The sequence below is a fragment of the Tachysurus fulvidraco genome, chromosome 13 (assembly GCF_022655615.1).
Source record: "Tachysurus fulvidraco isolate hzauxx_2018 chromosome 13, HZAU_PFXX_2.0, whole genome shotgun sequence".
In the NCBI taxonomy this organism is placed as follows: Eukaryota; Metazoa; Chordata; class Actinopteri; order Siluriformes; family Bagridae; genus Tachysurus; species Tachysurus fulvidraco.
This window is the reverse complement of record NC_062530.1, coordinates 22,364,393-22,378,264: the sequence shown is the minus strand read 5'-3', so window position 1 is coordinate 22,378,264 and position 13,872 is coordinate 22,364,393. Positions and strand designations below refer to the sequence as shown.

The window sequence follows — 13,872 nt, the reverse complement described above, 5'->3', positions numbered from 1 at the left end:
CTACCCGAGCGTAATAAACTGGTACGCTCTAGACACATGCTGGCCAATCAGATCAACAAGATTCGAGCGCTTGCTGTGTCGTATCCAATGAAAAAATCGCGTGAACACGGAAAGTGAAAGAGTACACCAATAGGAGAGCGTATAGGGATAAAGTTCCGGTCGCAGAAAAGGTGGAACTTCCGGTAACGCGCGTGTTTCTTGCTTCAGTTTGTCTTCCTAACCGATTTTCTGTCGTTACCGGTTATTTTCTACCCGCTGTAAGTTTATCCGTTTATAATTGATGTAATACGCGTTGTGTAATAGCTGGTTTTTATACTTAGTGCTTATAGGAAACATTTAGGACTCAGCCTTAGAGAAAAGACTTATGCCTAATGGTTTAGCCTTTAGCTCGTTTAGCCTTTAGCTCGTTTAGCCTTTAGCTCGTTTAGCCTTTAGCTCGTTTAGCCTTTAGCTCGTTTAGCCTTTAGCTCGTTTAGCCTTTAGCTCGGGTTTAGCTCGTTTAGCCTTTAGCTCGGGTTTAGCTTGTTTAGCTCGGGTTTAGCTTGTTTAGCTCGGGTTTAGCTTGTTTAGCTCGGGTTTAGCTCGTTTAGCCTTTAGCTCGGGTTTAGCTTGTTTAGCTCGGGTTTAGCTTTTTGCTTGTTTAGCTCATTTTAAGTGTGGGTTAGCTTGTTTGGCTAGCTTTTAGCTTGTTTAGCACAGTGAAAAGAGACCAGGGTGCTACATAAAAAAGACAGAGCTATAATCAATTAGTAAGTTAGTCCTAGATACTTAAAGTGCATCTGTGCAACCTGGTGCAAACAGTGCAGGACAATACAGACAAAACAGTGCAAACAAAACATACAAGACCTCACATACAAACCGACCAGTGTAAATACTGTATGTTTAAACATAATTGCGTGTGCAGTGTTTAGCTTGGTGCTAGCTAGGTTTTAGCTTGTTTAGCTAGCCAGACAACGTGAGCAGTTGTCGTGTCCCTTTGTCCAAAATTTTCTATTATTTTAATTCCTTTATATTATCCGCATCATCTTTTTATTTCTATATCTAGATACGATCAGTATGTCTTATTTAGCATGCTAGCACTGTATGTTTAATAATGTGTTCTGGTTTGGCTGTTTTTTAAAGTTTTTTATAAATAAAGTATTATTAATAATGATGATGCAAGTTATCAGGTACAACAGAACTCTCTAAACTATTGTTTCTTTCCCCAGAGTCATGTCTACCCAGGACCTGCGTCTAAACCACACCATTTATATCAACAACCTGAATGAAAAAATAAAAAAAGATGGTATGACAATGATGGAAGAAAGTTTATAAAAAATAGTCTACATGTCGGTCAATATTATATTGGTTTCATAGTATGGCGAGTAACAGACTGCTGAAATCACACATGGAAATCATAAATTGTTCGCCTACTAATCTGTGTCAATCTTGTTACTTCTCCTCAGAACTGAAGAAGTCACTGTACGCTATTTTCTCACAGTTTGGCCAGATCTTGGATATTCTTGTTTCCCGGACGCTCAAAATGAGGGGTCAGGCCTTTGTAATCTTCAAAGAGGTCAACAGTGCCTCAAACGCTCTGAGATCCATGCAGGGCTTTCCTTTTTATGACAAACCCATGGTATGCTTCTGCTTCTTCATTACAGTCTTGCTTTCTTTGTATGTCTGGTCATGTCTAACTGTTGGACCCATAGGACCTGGTGCTGTGGCACATAACCACTGGGAAATGATATCTCCTGTCACTGCATAGTGGGACAGTAGGCAACATTGAGCATGACTGAGGAAAATCTAGGGGAAAGGACACAAGCTGTCATATGTATCTGTATTGTAATTTACACTTTATCTACGAGAATTCAAGAGCTTTTGTCTTGTAAGCCGGATGAAAAGAAGGATGTAAGAGGTTCTTTTTTATTATTTATTTTTAAAAAAATAGCCACGAGACACTTATTGCCTCATGTGTTTAACTGTTGTTTGACAGGCATCTGGGGGTAAGGCAGGCATGTTTTGTGGTTTTATTTACTATTTCATTTTTGTTCTCCAAAAAGGTGGAGAAAGTTGTTAGCTGTGTATGATTACCTTCATTAATCAATTTGTTATCTAAAGGTAGGAAGCTCTGAAGTTATAAGGGAAAAAGTAGCAAAAAACTTCAGAGTGGTATATGTGTTTGTCATGCTCAGTCCTAGCTCTGAAAAGTTGTTTGACTGATTTTAAATTTCTACTAGTAATTAAGGCTGTGAAAATATTCCCTGTTAGGGAAACCAAGGAACCATTTCTTCAATAAATTATTGTTATTGCCTCCCTGTTTCTGAATTGTAAAATGATCTTTATCTGCAAGGGCCAAGCTACCTAACATTATCCAGAGAGCATTCAGGTCTCATAACTTTTTTGACTTAACATTCATGAGATGTCCAAGCTCTGCTGTGTAACCAGGTGTTTTCTCCATTCAGCGCATTCAGTATGCCAAACAAGACTCGGACATTATTGCCAAGATGAAGGGCACGTATGTGGAGCGGGATCGCAAGAAGGAGAAGAAGAAGCCTAAACCTGCCGAATCAGGAGGTTCAAAAAAGGCTGGTGCTAACATGGCTGGAGTTCCTGCTGCTATGTCTGTGAGTTTAACTACAGATTTTGGTTTAATCTGTATGAGTTGTTTCTTGCTGTAAACTGCTCTAAAGATATTAATATTCAGTCAGGGTTTCATCAGTCAACAAATCTAAGTTTAATGCAACTCATTTGAACTGTTAATTATATAAAATCTGAAACCTTTTTTTGTGTTTTTAAAGGGAATGCCACCTATGAATCAGGCTCCTCGTATGATGCCAATGCCAGGTCAGCCTCCCTACATGCCACCTCCTGGTATGATGCCACCCCCAGGTATGGGCCCTGGACAGATGCCACCAGGTGCCATGCCTCCAGGTCAGATGATGCCTGGACAGATGCCAGGACAGATGCCTCAGCAGGTATGAATTAATATTTATTTTTAGTGCTACCTCACCAAATTTGCACTAGACTTATGGTTTGTTTTGAACCCACAGATCTCGGAGAACCCACCTAATCACATCCTGTTCCTCACCAACCTGCCAGAAGAGACCAACGAGCTCATGCTGTCCATGCTGTTTAATCAGTAAGCAAACCTTATGTATTTTTCACATCCGTGTTGCTTTGACTCTTCATAGATATTAATGCTGTAGTATTCTCAAATCTGATTGGTCAGAAGGTGCTAAATTCTCTATTAATGCATGTCTCTATTAATGCACTCTTTTTTCTATGTTAGTATAATACTAACACCTAACTCATTTGATCTGTTTAATAAAGCAAATGCCCTATTTTTAATATGATGCAATACCTTTTCTCAGGGCAAACAAGTTATTAATTGAGCTCATCTTTTGAAAACATTTATGATCAAACATTCTTTTATAGAGTTATCTTGTACAGAATGAATGTTTTTGTTTTATTTTTTTTTTTTATTTTGAGTTAAGGACTTCTTTTCTCTCCTCCTCAGGTTCCCAGGGTTCAAGGAGGTGCGCCTGGTTCCTGGTCGTCACGACATCGCCTTTGTGGAGTTCGATAACGAAGTGCAGGCCGGCGCAGCCAGGGAAGCATTACAGGGCTTTAAGATCACACAGACCAACGCAATGAAGATATCATTTGCCAAGAAATAACCAAACAACCTCTTACATGATGCATCTAATTCCACAGCAAGATGTATGAGTGTGTCACCTCTTTGAACAGTTATCTATGAAGGGAAGGCAGGACCCCAGGGATCTGTGATCAGGAGCTAAATCTGGTAATGTATGATGGACACTCATTAGTAATGAGTGTGTATCCTGATAAAAGATGCCCATGCTATTTTTTCAGTGATATGGTCAGAGGTTTTGGTTGGGTGTTTCTTTTTTCTTTTTCTTTTTTTTTTATTATCCCTTTTTAAATCCCTCCTGAAGAGGATGAACCTGGAGATTGTAAGTAGTTGTGTTTTTTTAATACTTTAGTGCTGAAAAGCATTGCACCCAGGGTCTGGTCACCCAGACATTGTACCTGGAGCTTTCCTGCTTAAATAAAGACATCATAATTTAAGTGATTTTAATTTTCATTCCAAATAAATCATGAAATCATGAAACCATTGACTTCTTTTGATTGGTATAATACCTACAGACTTAACTGTGTGGCTTCTGTGCTAGGAATTTAATGTTTTTCTTTACAAAAGCATAGATTCCAGTCTGGAAATTGTGGACCAGTCAGTCATAGAGGGAGGAAAACACATTCACTGGAAAAAGGGGAAGAAGAAGAAAAAAATCTCTGGAAACGCTGAGCTCCTCAACATAGGGCTGTACTTTTTTGGGGCTATATTGTTGACATTAATGTTAAGGATCTGGCAGATGTGAGTCACTCTCATAATACAGAGTGGGGGGAAAAAGTTGTTCTGTACAGTCAGAGCTAGAGTCTGGTACAAGAGCACACTTTGTACAGATGGGTAAAAGGTTATGAAAACATCACGCTGAAAATCGAACCTTTTAATTGCTTTTTAGTTCGTTCAACTCGAGTTGTCACCTCTGTCTGACCACTCGTGACTTCCTGTTTTACTGGAGTTCCTTAATTGCTTCAACTACTTAGAAGATGTACAGAATACACAATTGAAATGAAACAAATGTAAACAAATTATGAATTTCATAACTCATGGCTATATGTTTGCTACAAATGCTTATGCATTATTATGGCAAAGTTTAAAACAGCTGTGGTGAAGCTTCCTGGAAAAGGTACACAAGTGTTTGTGGCCCCCATGCAGAGTAAGGAGGTTGGAAAGGCAGAACATTTAACTGGGGGTTCCACGGGTGTTAAAAGGTTCTTTGTAGAACCATTCACCATGACCAAAGAACCATTGGAGAATCCTTATTTCTGTGAGTGTGTAAAGACATTCAGTTATGTGATGTGGAGCTGTTTTACATCCTAAATCTCTGAGATCTGCTGCTTATGCCAGTGATCCAAATCAAGGATTTCCCAATCTTACCCGGAAAGCACTGGTGTCGGTGCGGAAGTGACATCGGAGTCTATCGAAAGCCAAGATTAACTGATCTAACACGTGGAAACGGGTGTTTCTCCTGCTTGAGTAGAATGAAAACCTGCATCCACATCATCCCTTTTGGACAAGAAGGATAAGATTGGAAAGACCTAATCCAAGCTTGGTCATGTCCATCCCATGTAAACCCTACTGAAGGCATCTGGGATGAGCTAAAGCTATTGGAGAGTCTAACATAGAGGCGCAATGAACCTAATGTAGAATATTCTGTATTGAGGAGCCGCCTTAGGTTCTTTAATCTTTGGAAGAACCTTAAAGCCGCCTTCACACTGCACACGACAAACGACCGCCGATAAACCGGAAGTCATTCATTTCCTATGGAGAGTCGCAAGGTCGCTGCGTGAGGTGCCGACCATCTGCAGATCCGTAATTTTTGGATCCGTTAAAAAAATTTAACTTGTGCGACTACACTGCATCCGATACGCCGACCGGATGTGATGTATTCCAATGTTGTCCAATCAGGTTCGTCTGCGAGGTGATAAGAATTATTAAAAAGTATTAACGTAAACTTTTAGTATTTTTAAAATTTATCAAAAACAATCTTTTGGTTTTAAATACATTGTTATTGATAAAAGTAATACATTAATATTTATATTTGTATTATTTTTAATGTTGTTCCCATGTTTCCTCAAATTATTCGCGGCCTTTCTTGATTGCATTAATTGTTTGTACTCCTACCTTCACTCACCATGATAAATGCTAATTAAGTTTGCAAACATTTAGCCCATTTCCGTAACACGCTTCCATGCTTCATTTTTCCTGTAAGCATCTCTGTATGATTCAAGAGTTGGATCATAAAGTAACGGGTGTTCGGAGACCGCCAGAATCACGCTTCTCTCCCATGTTGACGTCTGCACGATCATATTGCACATTACGTGCGACTGTCAAAACAGACAGTCGTGTCCGTTTGTCGTGTGCAGTGTGAAGGCGGCTTAAGGAACTACGGAGAACTACATGAAGAAATGTCTAAACAATAATAGGCAAGGTTCTGCTAAACATTTATTTTAAAGCCAGAAAATTGTTTTTGGAAGGTTGAAATTCCAAGAATGTAAGTCATCCATTCCTGGGAGTCAAGAGAGCAAAACAGCAGTGCAACTCTATTAGGGCATCTCTGAGTTTATGAAAGGGCTTTCTTGATTCTAGGAAGGTCGATTCCCAGGTCCACCAAGCCACCACTGCTGGGCCCCTGAGCAAGGCCCTTAACCCTCAATTGCTCAGTTGTATAAATTGAAATAAAATTGTAAGTCACTCTGGATCAGGTTGTCTGCTAAATGAGACATGGAAATTCTAAAAAAGGAAGAAAAAAAGCACACTTAATTTCTTTAGAATAAGTATTCTTATTTAAGGTAAGATTTCTCTTATAATTGTAGAGTGTGATGAATAAAATGAATCACAAGTTAACTTTTTGTCAATACCCAATTTTACCAAAGGATGCTTGCAATTTATGGATTTTACTTTTAAATCATAGTGATGGAAGTCTCCATGGAAATGATGTCCTAAAAATAAAAGACAAGGGCCACAAAGCTTTATTGTTTTGCATGCATGTTTGGGTGGGTTATGTAAAAGCAGACCGTGGTGGGACTCATGCACATGTGTAGACTTGGCTCTGTCAGCTTGCTAGTTCAATGTTAAGACCTATACACTGCTCTTTCATCGTCCTTCCCACAGGACGGGAGTTTCTCATAAATCTTCAGACTGTCTCTGGAAAAATTTTGCTGATGAAAAACCAAAACATCTGAACACATGGCATTTATAATACATGCTCTGCTTTATTGGCTGTTCTGTTTGCTATCTTTAGAATATATGACCCTAACATGAAAACAGATTTGACAGTATAATAAGATCCTTTTGGTTTAAATCCCCCCACCCTTTTCAGATGTACCGCATCTTCCTGTTTGTTGCTTAAGTTTAGTGAAATTTGTTTGAAACATCAGATTGAGCTAGATCAGTGCTGTGAAAAAGGCCACACAAGGATAAGATCAATATCCCTGCACCCTTGCACTGTCTAGACTAACCACATCCTTCTCCCTTTAACCTTTCCACTTACTGGATGTTTCAGGGCAATTTGTATAGCATCTTTTTTCAATTTGTTTAGGATTGACACGGCTCATTGCGTTAGTTTGTGCTGAAACCTCCACTTCACAGAGAACTGAGCCCTGTCCATGTCTTTGAGGTTATAACAGCGAGTACCAGTCCTTGTTGCTTGTTTGTGTCCTTGTCTGCTTTTTATTTGAAGTGCTGGCCAGCAAAAAAGGTTGTCCCAGACCGTCTGCAAGCAATGCAGGGTCGTGTGCTAGCTACTCTGAAGCTGCTAGCCTTGAAGTGGAACCTCCCTACAGCAAAAACTCCTTTGGTCTTGGTCTTCTTTTTAAAAAAAAAAAGTCCTATGTCCTCAGGCAGCGTTGTACTGGAGGTTCTTTAGAGTTCTTTAAATTTCATTTAAGCCTTAAAACGAGCCTGCGAAGGCAAACGTTCATTGTACATTATTGTAGACATAGTCAGTCTAAAGGCATGCGCAATCCTCACACACTTCTGTTTTTGCCTTGAGAAAATGCCGACCTTAATCTCTGGACCAACTCACAATACGTACACGTCTTTTCCATGTTGTTGGCAACGAGCCTCGTGACCCTTCTCCACCAACACTGCCCTCTTTGATTCGCTGGTTCACGGCTCATTTTGTGCCCTTTTCATACATGGAATAAGTCTGGTTCATTTATCAAAAGCTTCATACAGTAACGATCAGTGGTTTCATTGCAGGGCCAGGATGTCCTGAAGAACTGATCAGCCTTAGACCCTTAAACCATGGTCAAGAAAATACGACTACGGTCTAATCCTAAGTGCGTTTTTTTTTCCCACCCAGAAAAACACATTCACTCACATTTTGTTGCTTTTAAGAAAAATTTCTTTTCTCACATCAAAGCTTTTAACCTTTTTTTGCAGAACACTGATTAAAATAAACAGGAAATGCATATAATAACGAATACAATACATTGTATAGAAGTTTGTATTGTGTATATACTGCTTTATAATTCTATGCCCAGCAGATGGCGCCAATCATTAAGAACTTCAAATGCCTAAATCTCATCATGCCACTTAATATTCTATATAAAAATGCACTGTATAGGGTGAAATAATGGCTTAGTAGCATCGTAGATGTCTACTATGGAACTGAAAATGAAATCCCTGCCTTTTTCTAGTGACGCGTGGGCCAGCTATTAAATCAAAGAGCCGCCTCTTCAGTGCTGTAAGTGGGAAGAAGATGTGATTGATATTCAGTCCATGGCCCTGAGGTCAGGGTCACTAGATGCTAATGAGGGCCAAAGTGCTGAAGAGTCCTCTGTTTCTGCTTTGGGAAACGGCCTGGTTGCCAGGGCTGAAAACACCAGCTATGAGTTCATTCCAATGAGAGGAAGAAGGGGAGGAGAATGAGAACAAATTTGATCTCAATAAAATTGTTTTATTTACAACAGAAAGTAGTGGCATTGTTCAGCAGGCATTATGTGGCTAAATGTTATAAACCACAGACAGGATGTGCTTAGTGCAAGAAATGTTTTTTTGAATTGACTGACCACAATGAATTAAATGGTGGGTGTGTGGGGGGATTTTTTTGTTGTTGTTTGTTGTTTTTTTATTTTTTTTTATTTTTTGGAAGAGTGCTTGAAGTATGGAATGAAACAAGACAACAGGATGGGCTGTTATAGGAAAATTGATCAACAGTATGGTGTGAAACAGCCCAGTGTGAAGGAGAGTTACTGTTACCAGCAGCAAGTTGTTAATTTTCAATAACAGACTTATATTATCAAAAAAAAATTTTGTCATGTTACAGAGAAACCGGAAAATATCAAGTCTGCTGATTCAAAGCTGGAGGCACAGTGGCTTAGTGGTTAGCACGTTTGCCTCACACCTCCAGGGTCGGGAGTACGATTCCCGCCTCAGCCTTGTGTGTGTGTGGAGTTTGCATGTTCTCCCCGTGCCTCGGGGGTTTCCTCCGGGTACTCCGGTTTCCTCCCCCGGTCCAAAGACATGCATGGTAGGATGATTGGCATCTCTGGAAAATTTGCCCGTAGTGTGTGAGTGAATATGAGTGTGTGTGCCCTGTGATGGGTTGGCACTCCGTCCAGGGTGTATCCTGCCTTGATGCCCGATGACGCCTGACATAGGCACAGGCTCCCCGTGACCCGAGAAGTTCGGATAAGCGGTAGAAAATGAATGAATGAATGATTCAAAGCTGACACCTGAAACTCCTTCCATTAACTAAACATCTCAATAAAGATTAGAAGTTTTTTCTTTGTTAAATGATAACACGTTTTTAATCCGTTTATTATTAACCCCAGATTATTTTAATTGTTTACCAGCAAGTTTCTGTGAATGAACTGTTACTGTACAAATGGTATCTATAAGAACAAGAGCATGAATCTAAACCTGTGATTTTCCTTGCGGTCAGCATTTATTGTCAGCTGCTTTGACAGAAAATGAATCCACCCCATCTAATCAGTCAGATTTGAGAATTTGATAATACTGTTGTGTAAGTGCCATTTATTTCATTACACTCTTCTGTATGAAATTTTAGTCACACAGTGTGTGTGCTTTGTAGTATGTTTCAGCAAGTTAATAAAAGAAACACAACATATTGAGGGAGATTTTTCAGATAAATGCCAATAGATATATTTGCACTATTTCAAAGAGTTTGCAATAACATCAGTATTAACACGGTCAGTTGCTGCTGTGATAGATACAAGGTTGGAAAACCCAAAGAAAGAAGAAAAGTATGGAGCTACTCAATGCATTTTACATTCAAGTAAATTAAGTATAAATATAAATTCATTTGACACAGTTTTAGAAGCAGATACAGGTACAGAAGCAGGTACAATGCCAAGGTTCCTGAGCTTGGGTTACTATATGTGTTAATTCTCCCTATGGGTTTCCTCCCAGTTGTGTGGTTTCCTTCCACATCCCAAAAACAAACCAGTATGTCTATTGTCCCTCTGTGATTAAGTGTGTCTACATGAATGAGTTTAGCAATCACTTCAGCTGGCAAAGGATTTCTGTTTCTCAAAAAATTGTGCACTTCTCCAGAATTACTCAGTCAACAATTAGCGGAATGTACGCGTAACCATCCGTATCCTTTTTTTTTGACCGGCTTCCACATAATTACAGCCTGAAAAGCCAAGCTGTCAGTTTATTTCAGTGTCTTGTGACCATGCTGAAAAAAAAAAGCACTGCTCAGACCAGCATGCGGTCCAAGATGCTTCAAGTTGACGTATTCTGGTGAGTGCTTGTCTAGTGCTGAGTAAGTGACTCAATACAGTCATGCTTATTGACTAACGATTCCCTGCTGGTACATGAATGAACATGCTATCTGCTGCACATCCTGGGGAGAAACTATAAATGTGCCTATGTCTTCATATTGGGAATTTAAAAGCTGCACAGAAGATTAAAGCAAGTTTTAAAGGAAGATTTTTACAGATTAAGAACTGTGCTGCTAATTTTGTAGATGAAAGGACAATCCAGTGTATAGTCAACATCACAGGTACAACAAAAATCAATGCCTGTTTGTGTGTGTGTGTGTGTGTGTGTGTGTGTGTGTGTGTGTGTGTGTGTGTGTGTGTGTGTGTGTGTGTGTGTGTGTGTGTGTGAGAGAGAGAGAGAGAGAGAGAGAGAGAGAGAGAGAGATAGAGAGAGTGTGTGTGTGAAGCAGGGGTTACATTGGTTATTAGAGCTGAACAATATGCTAATATGGTAATATTGTTGTTATGGAACATTGTCTCAATACGTCTTGGAGATATTGTTAAATGTATTTTGTTAAATTTGTATTGTTAAAGCTTTTGTAGTACTGACCAACTCAAATAACTCATAGCTGTTTCATTTCCCCTCCATTTCCAAGAAGTTTTTTTAAGAGGTGTTTTTTTTTCCGTAGGCATCAAATTAAGCTCCATTCACTTTATTATGTAGCTTCATTCACTATGTTCCTAATACTCTGTCAGCAAAGCTCAATAATGTACTTCATGTGCATCATGAAAATAAACTGTAGTCTAAAGTATTGTGTAGTTTAGAATACATGTACAACAATATGTGACCAAATTTGCTCTCACTGGGGTGGTTTTAATATAGCCCACAATGGTAATCCTGTGACTACAAGGGGGGAAACCATCTCAAACATTCAGAAGGATATGATTCATTTCTTTGCTGTTTTTAAAAGGAAAGTGGTCTGGAAAAAAAAGTACAGCCATTCCTAGAAGTAACCAAGAGAAATTTGAAATAATTTGGGGGGACAGTGTTGCCAGATTGGGCCATTTTGAGTAATAATTCCCTTGGAAGCTGGGAGGTAAAATGCAGATAGCACATTTTAAAACACTTAATGTGTTTAAAGTGGGTTTTAATGTACCAAAACAACAACTAAGTGACACTAAATCTGTCACACTAGCAATGTTATAAACACTATCCACTGCACAAAAGAGTGTTTGCAATAATTCCTGATTCCTGCTACTACCTTGTTTGCACAGAGATTGCTCTATTCACAGGTTTTCTCCAGCTATTCTAGTTTTGTCCCCAAGTCTAAAGGCATGTGTTTCAGGCTGGTTGGCATCTCTGAATTGCATATACTGTGTGTACACATAAATGTGTGTGATTGTGTCTGATAGGTCGGCACCCTGTCCACGGTGTCCCCTGGGTTAGGCTCCGGGTTGACTGTGACATTGTGAAAGATAAGTGCTATGGATGGATGGATGGATGGATGGATGGATGGATGGATGGATGGATGGAAGAATAAGGAATGGTGCTTTTTAACTGTTCATAATCACCTTTAATGTTATAGAAACAAATTAGTCCCTGTTAAATTTTATACTTACATTATGGCAGCTAAAAACAAGAAGTTATTGACGTGTTAGTGAAAAACATCAAAGTGTAAAGTGCAAACTTTTTATATACTGTTAGAAAGCACTGCCACAGGACATTACATCCCGAAATGCTGAACAAACAGTTCCTTGAAGAACTCCACCATGTCAACGAATCTGTATTTTTCATTGTTGAATATCTAAATCTTTTTATTATTAGGCTAAGATTAGATCCCGGTGACTGAGTTGTTACCATAGAAACGATACAGTATTAGAAGAGCGCGTTAATTAAGCGTATTAACAGCCAACAGCTATTGTCAGAGCTGCTAGTATGGAAAACCAATCAAGGCTTTGAGGGCACGTTGGCGAGGTTAAGTACTTTTTCAGCGTTTGGACCATTTCTTCTTTTTTCTATCTCCAAACCAGAATTTCACTAAAGACACTGATCACACCTCCGACTTCCTGACAAATGGCATTTACAATTTATTTAAACCACTAATTTATGCTTTCCCTCTAACGTTGAGTTCGAAACTCGCCCCAAATCTGGCAACCTCTTTACGCACAGGCTTCTTCCTTGCTAGTTTCCACACCACTCTCTCTTTCTGTCACACGCGCGCCCGCCCTTCATAACGCGCTCCACTGCGCCTCGGCGCTGAACTGAACAATTCAGCGGGAGACTAAAGAGGATGAGAGCTGAAGTCAGTCAGCCGGCATCCAAAGCTTCTTAACGGCAGCAGGTGGAAAGAGGAAAGGAGGGAGGAGGTCAAAGAGGAGGAGGAATGTGTGGGAGTGTGAGCGACTGAGTGTGTGTGTGTGTGTGTGGGTGTGTGAGTGTGTGTGAAGAAATCGGTGACCGAGACGCGTCCAGGTGGACCACTCATCCTACCTGCACTGCACATTGCTGCTCTATAACTGTGTTTCTTTAATGTTAAACCAAGTTCAGCGTCATGACCCCGTTTTTTAGAGTCAACACAGCGTAACTGGATTGCTAGGACTGAAGATGACCAGAGACAGAGACGGTTTGATGGACCGGGGACACCGGAGAACCGCTCTTTTCCTTTTTGCGCTCGCTTTCCAGGCTCTGGTAAGCACTAAGCCCGCTGCTTTACGCGCTATTTTCGGCTGCTTCTTAACCCAGGCTGGACTTTATCTACTCGAGCTGCTCTCTGGACAAAGTGCTGACGGTGCAACCTTTTTGCGTATCATATTTTACAACCGTATTCTTTTTAGTGCGCATGGAAACATTGCGCATGAGAGCTGTTTTTTCAGAGCCACCTGTTGTTCATTGCTTTCTTTGTTGCACTTGTTACTCGTGTGGGCGGTGTTGCCTGTTCTGTGCTATGATTTAATTTTGCTCTAAACAGTTTAAAGACGGTCATTCATAAACAGTTCCAGTGCAAGGGATTTAATTAGAGATCATTTGAATTGAATGAATTGATTTCTTTCTTTTTTTCTTTTTTTTTTGGAATTTTGTTACAATGGACAGACAAATATAAGGATTGGATTTAAAATATAGGGTGACCTTGATTCTTGAGATCCTGACAATGTATACCATATATATGTCACCTAAATATAAGACAGTGGTGGGGCAAAAGAATGACAGATACCTTTGCTATGGATGGAAAATAGTAAGAGAATATTAGCCTAAGCCTTTTATTGCAGGGTGTGATATTGGAGCTATTGCTGTGACTTTCCATTTAAGCAGATCCATTTAGTGTAATATTGTTACATCAGATAAACAATCTGTCGGGGTAAAAAAATGTCGGAAACCTCCAGCCACTCCGTTGCCTGAATTCATTTTGAAATCCTGACCATTTTATACCATCCAGACATTTTATCCCAGAACGAAAAACTGAAAGCTTTAAAGGAAATATGAGGAATACATCTTGTGCAGTCTGGCTGCATTGTCTGTGTGACTGAATTAAATGTTGTCACGAGTCTCCATAGGGATCTGCTGTGTTGTGAGAA

The 13,872-nt window shown here is 39.7% G+C and overlaps 2 protein-coding genes across 4 annotated transcripts in view; both read left to right on the top strand.

Moving 5' to 3' along the window:
- Positions 1–119: 119 nt before the first annotated feature.
- Positions 120–4,114, top strand: snrpa (small nuclear ribonucleoprotein polypeptide A). The gene is made up of 7 exons (XM_027161217.2): positions 120–257; positions 1,209–1,285; positions 1,446–1,618; positions 2,445–2,606; positions 2,781–2,957; positions 3,033–3,121; positions 3,500–4,114. The coding sequence occupies exons 2-7, from the start codon at positions 1,213–1,215 to the stop codon at positions 3,657–3,659; spliced, it is 834 nt and encodes a 277-aa protein (XP_027017018.2). The 5' UTR covers positions 120–257; positions 1,209–1,212; the 3' UTR covers positions 3,660–4,114.
- Positions 4,115–12,256: 8,142 nt separating this feature from the next.
- Positions 12,257–13,872, top strand: part of LOC113652782 (protein jagged-1b) — a 47,673-nt gene continuing 46,057 nt past the window's right edge. Inside the window, exon 1 of one of the 3 annotated variants that reach the window (XM_027162063.2) lies at positions 12,257–12,274. Coding sequence is in view for 2 of the 3 variants with exons in the window: in XM_047822693.1 (XP_047678649.1) it covers positions 12,905–12,988 (84 nt within the window). In the remaining variant the exon portion in view is untranslated. Of the gene's footprint in view, positions 12,275–12,324; positions 12,989–13,872 lie in introns of those variants that run through there. The other 2 variants (XM_047822693.1, XM_027162062.2) reach the window with 2 other exon arrangements.

Bases quoted from the DNA above. Each gene is read 5' to 3' on its own strand.
- snrpa (XM_027161217.2), top strand. From the start codon at position 1,213: ATGTCTACCCAGGACCTGCGTCTAAACCACACCATTTATATCAACAAC. The intron at 1,619-2,444 runs GTATGCTTCTGC...TTCTCCATTCAG, and splicing joins CTTTTTATGACAAACCCATG to CGCATTCAGTATGCCAAACA. The intron at 2,958-3,032 runs GTATGAATTAAT...TTGAACCCACAG, and splicing joins CAGGACAGATGCCTCAGCAG to ATCTCGGAGAACCCACCTAA.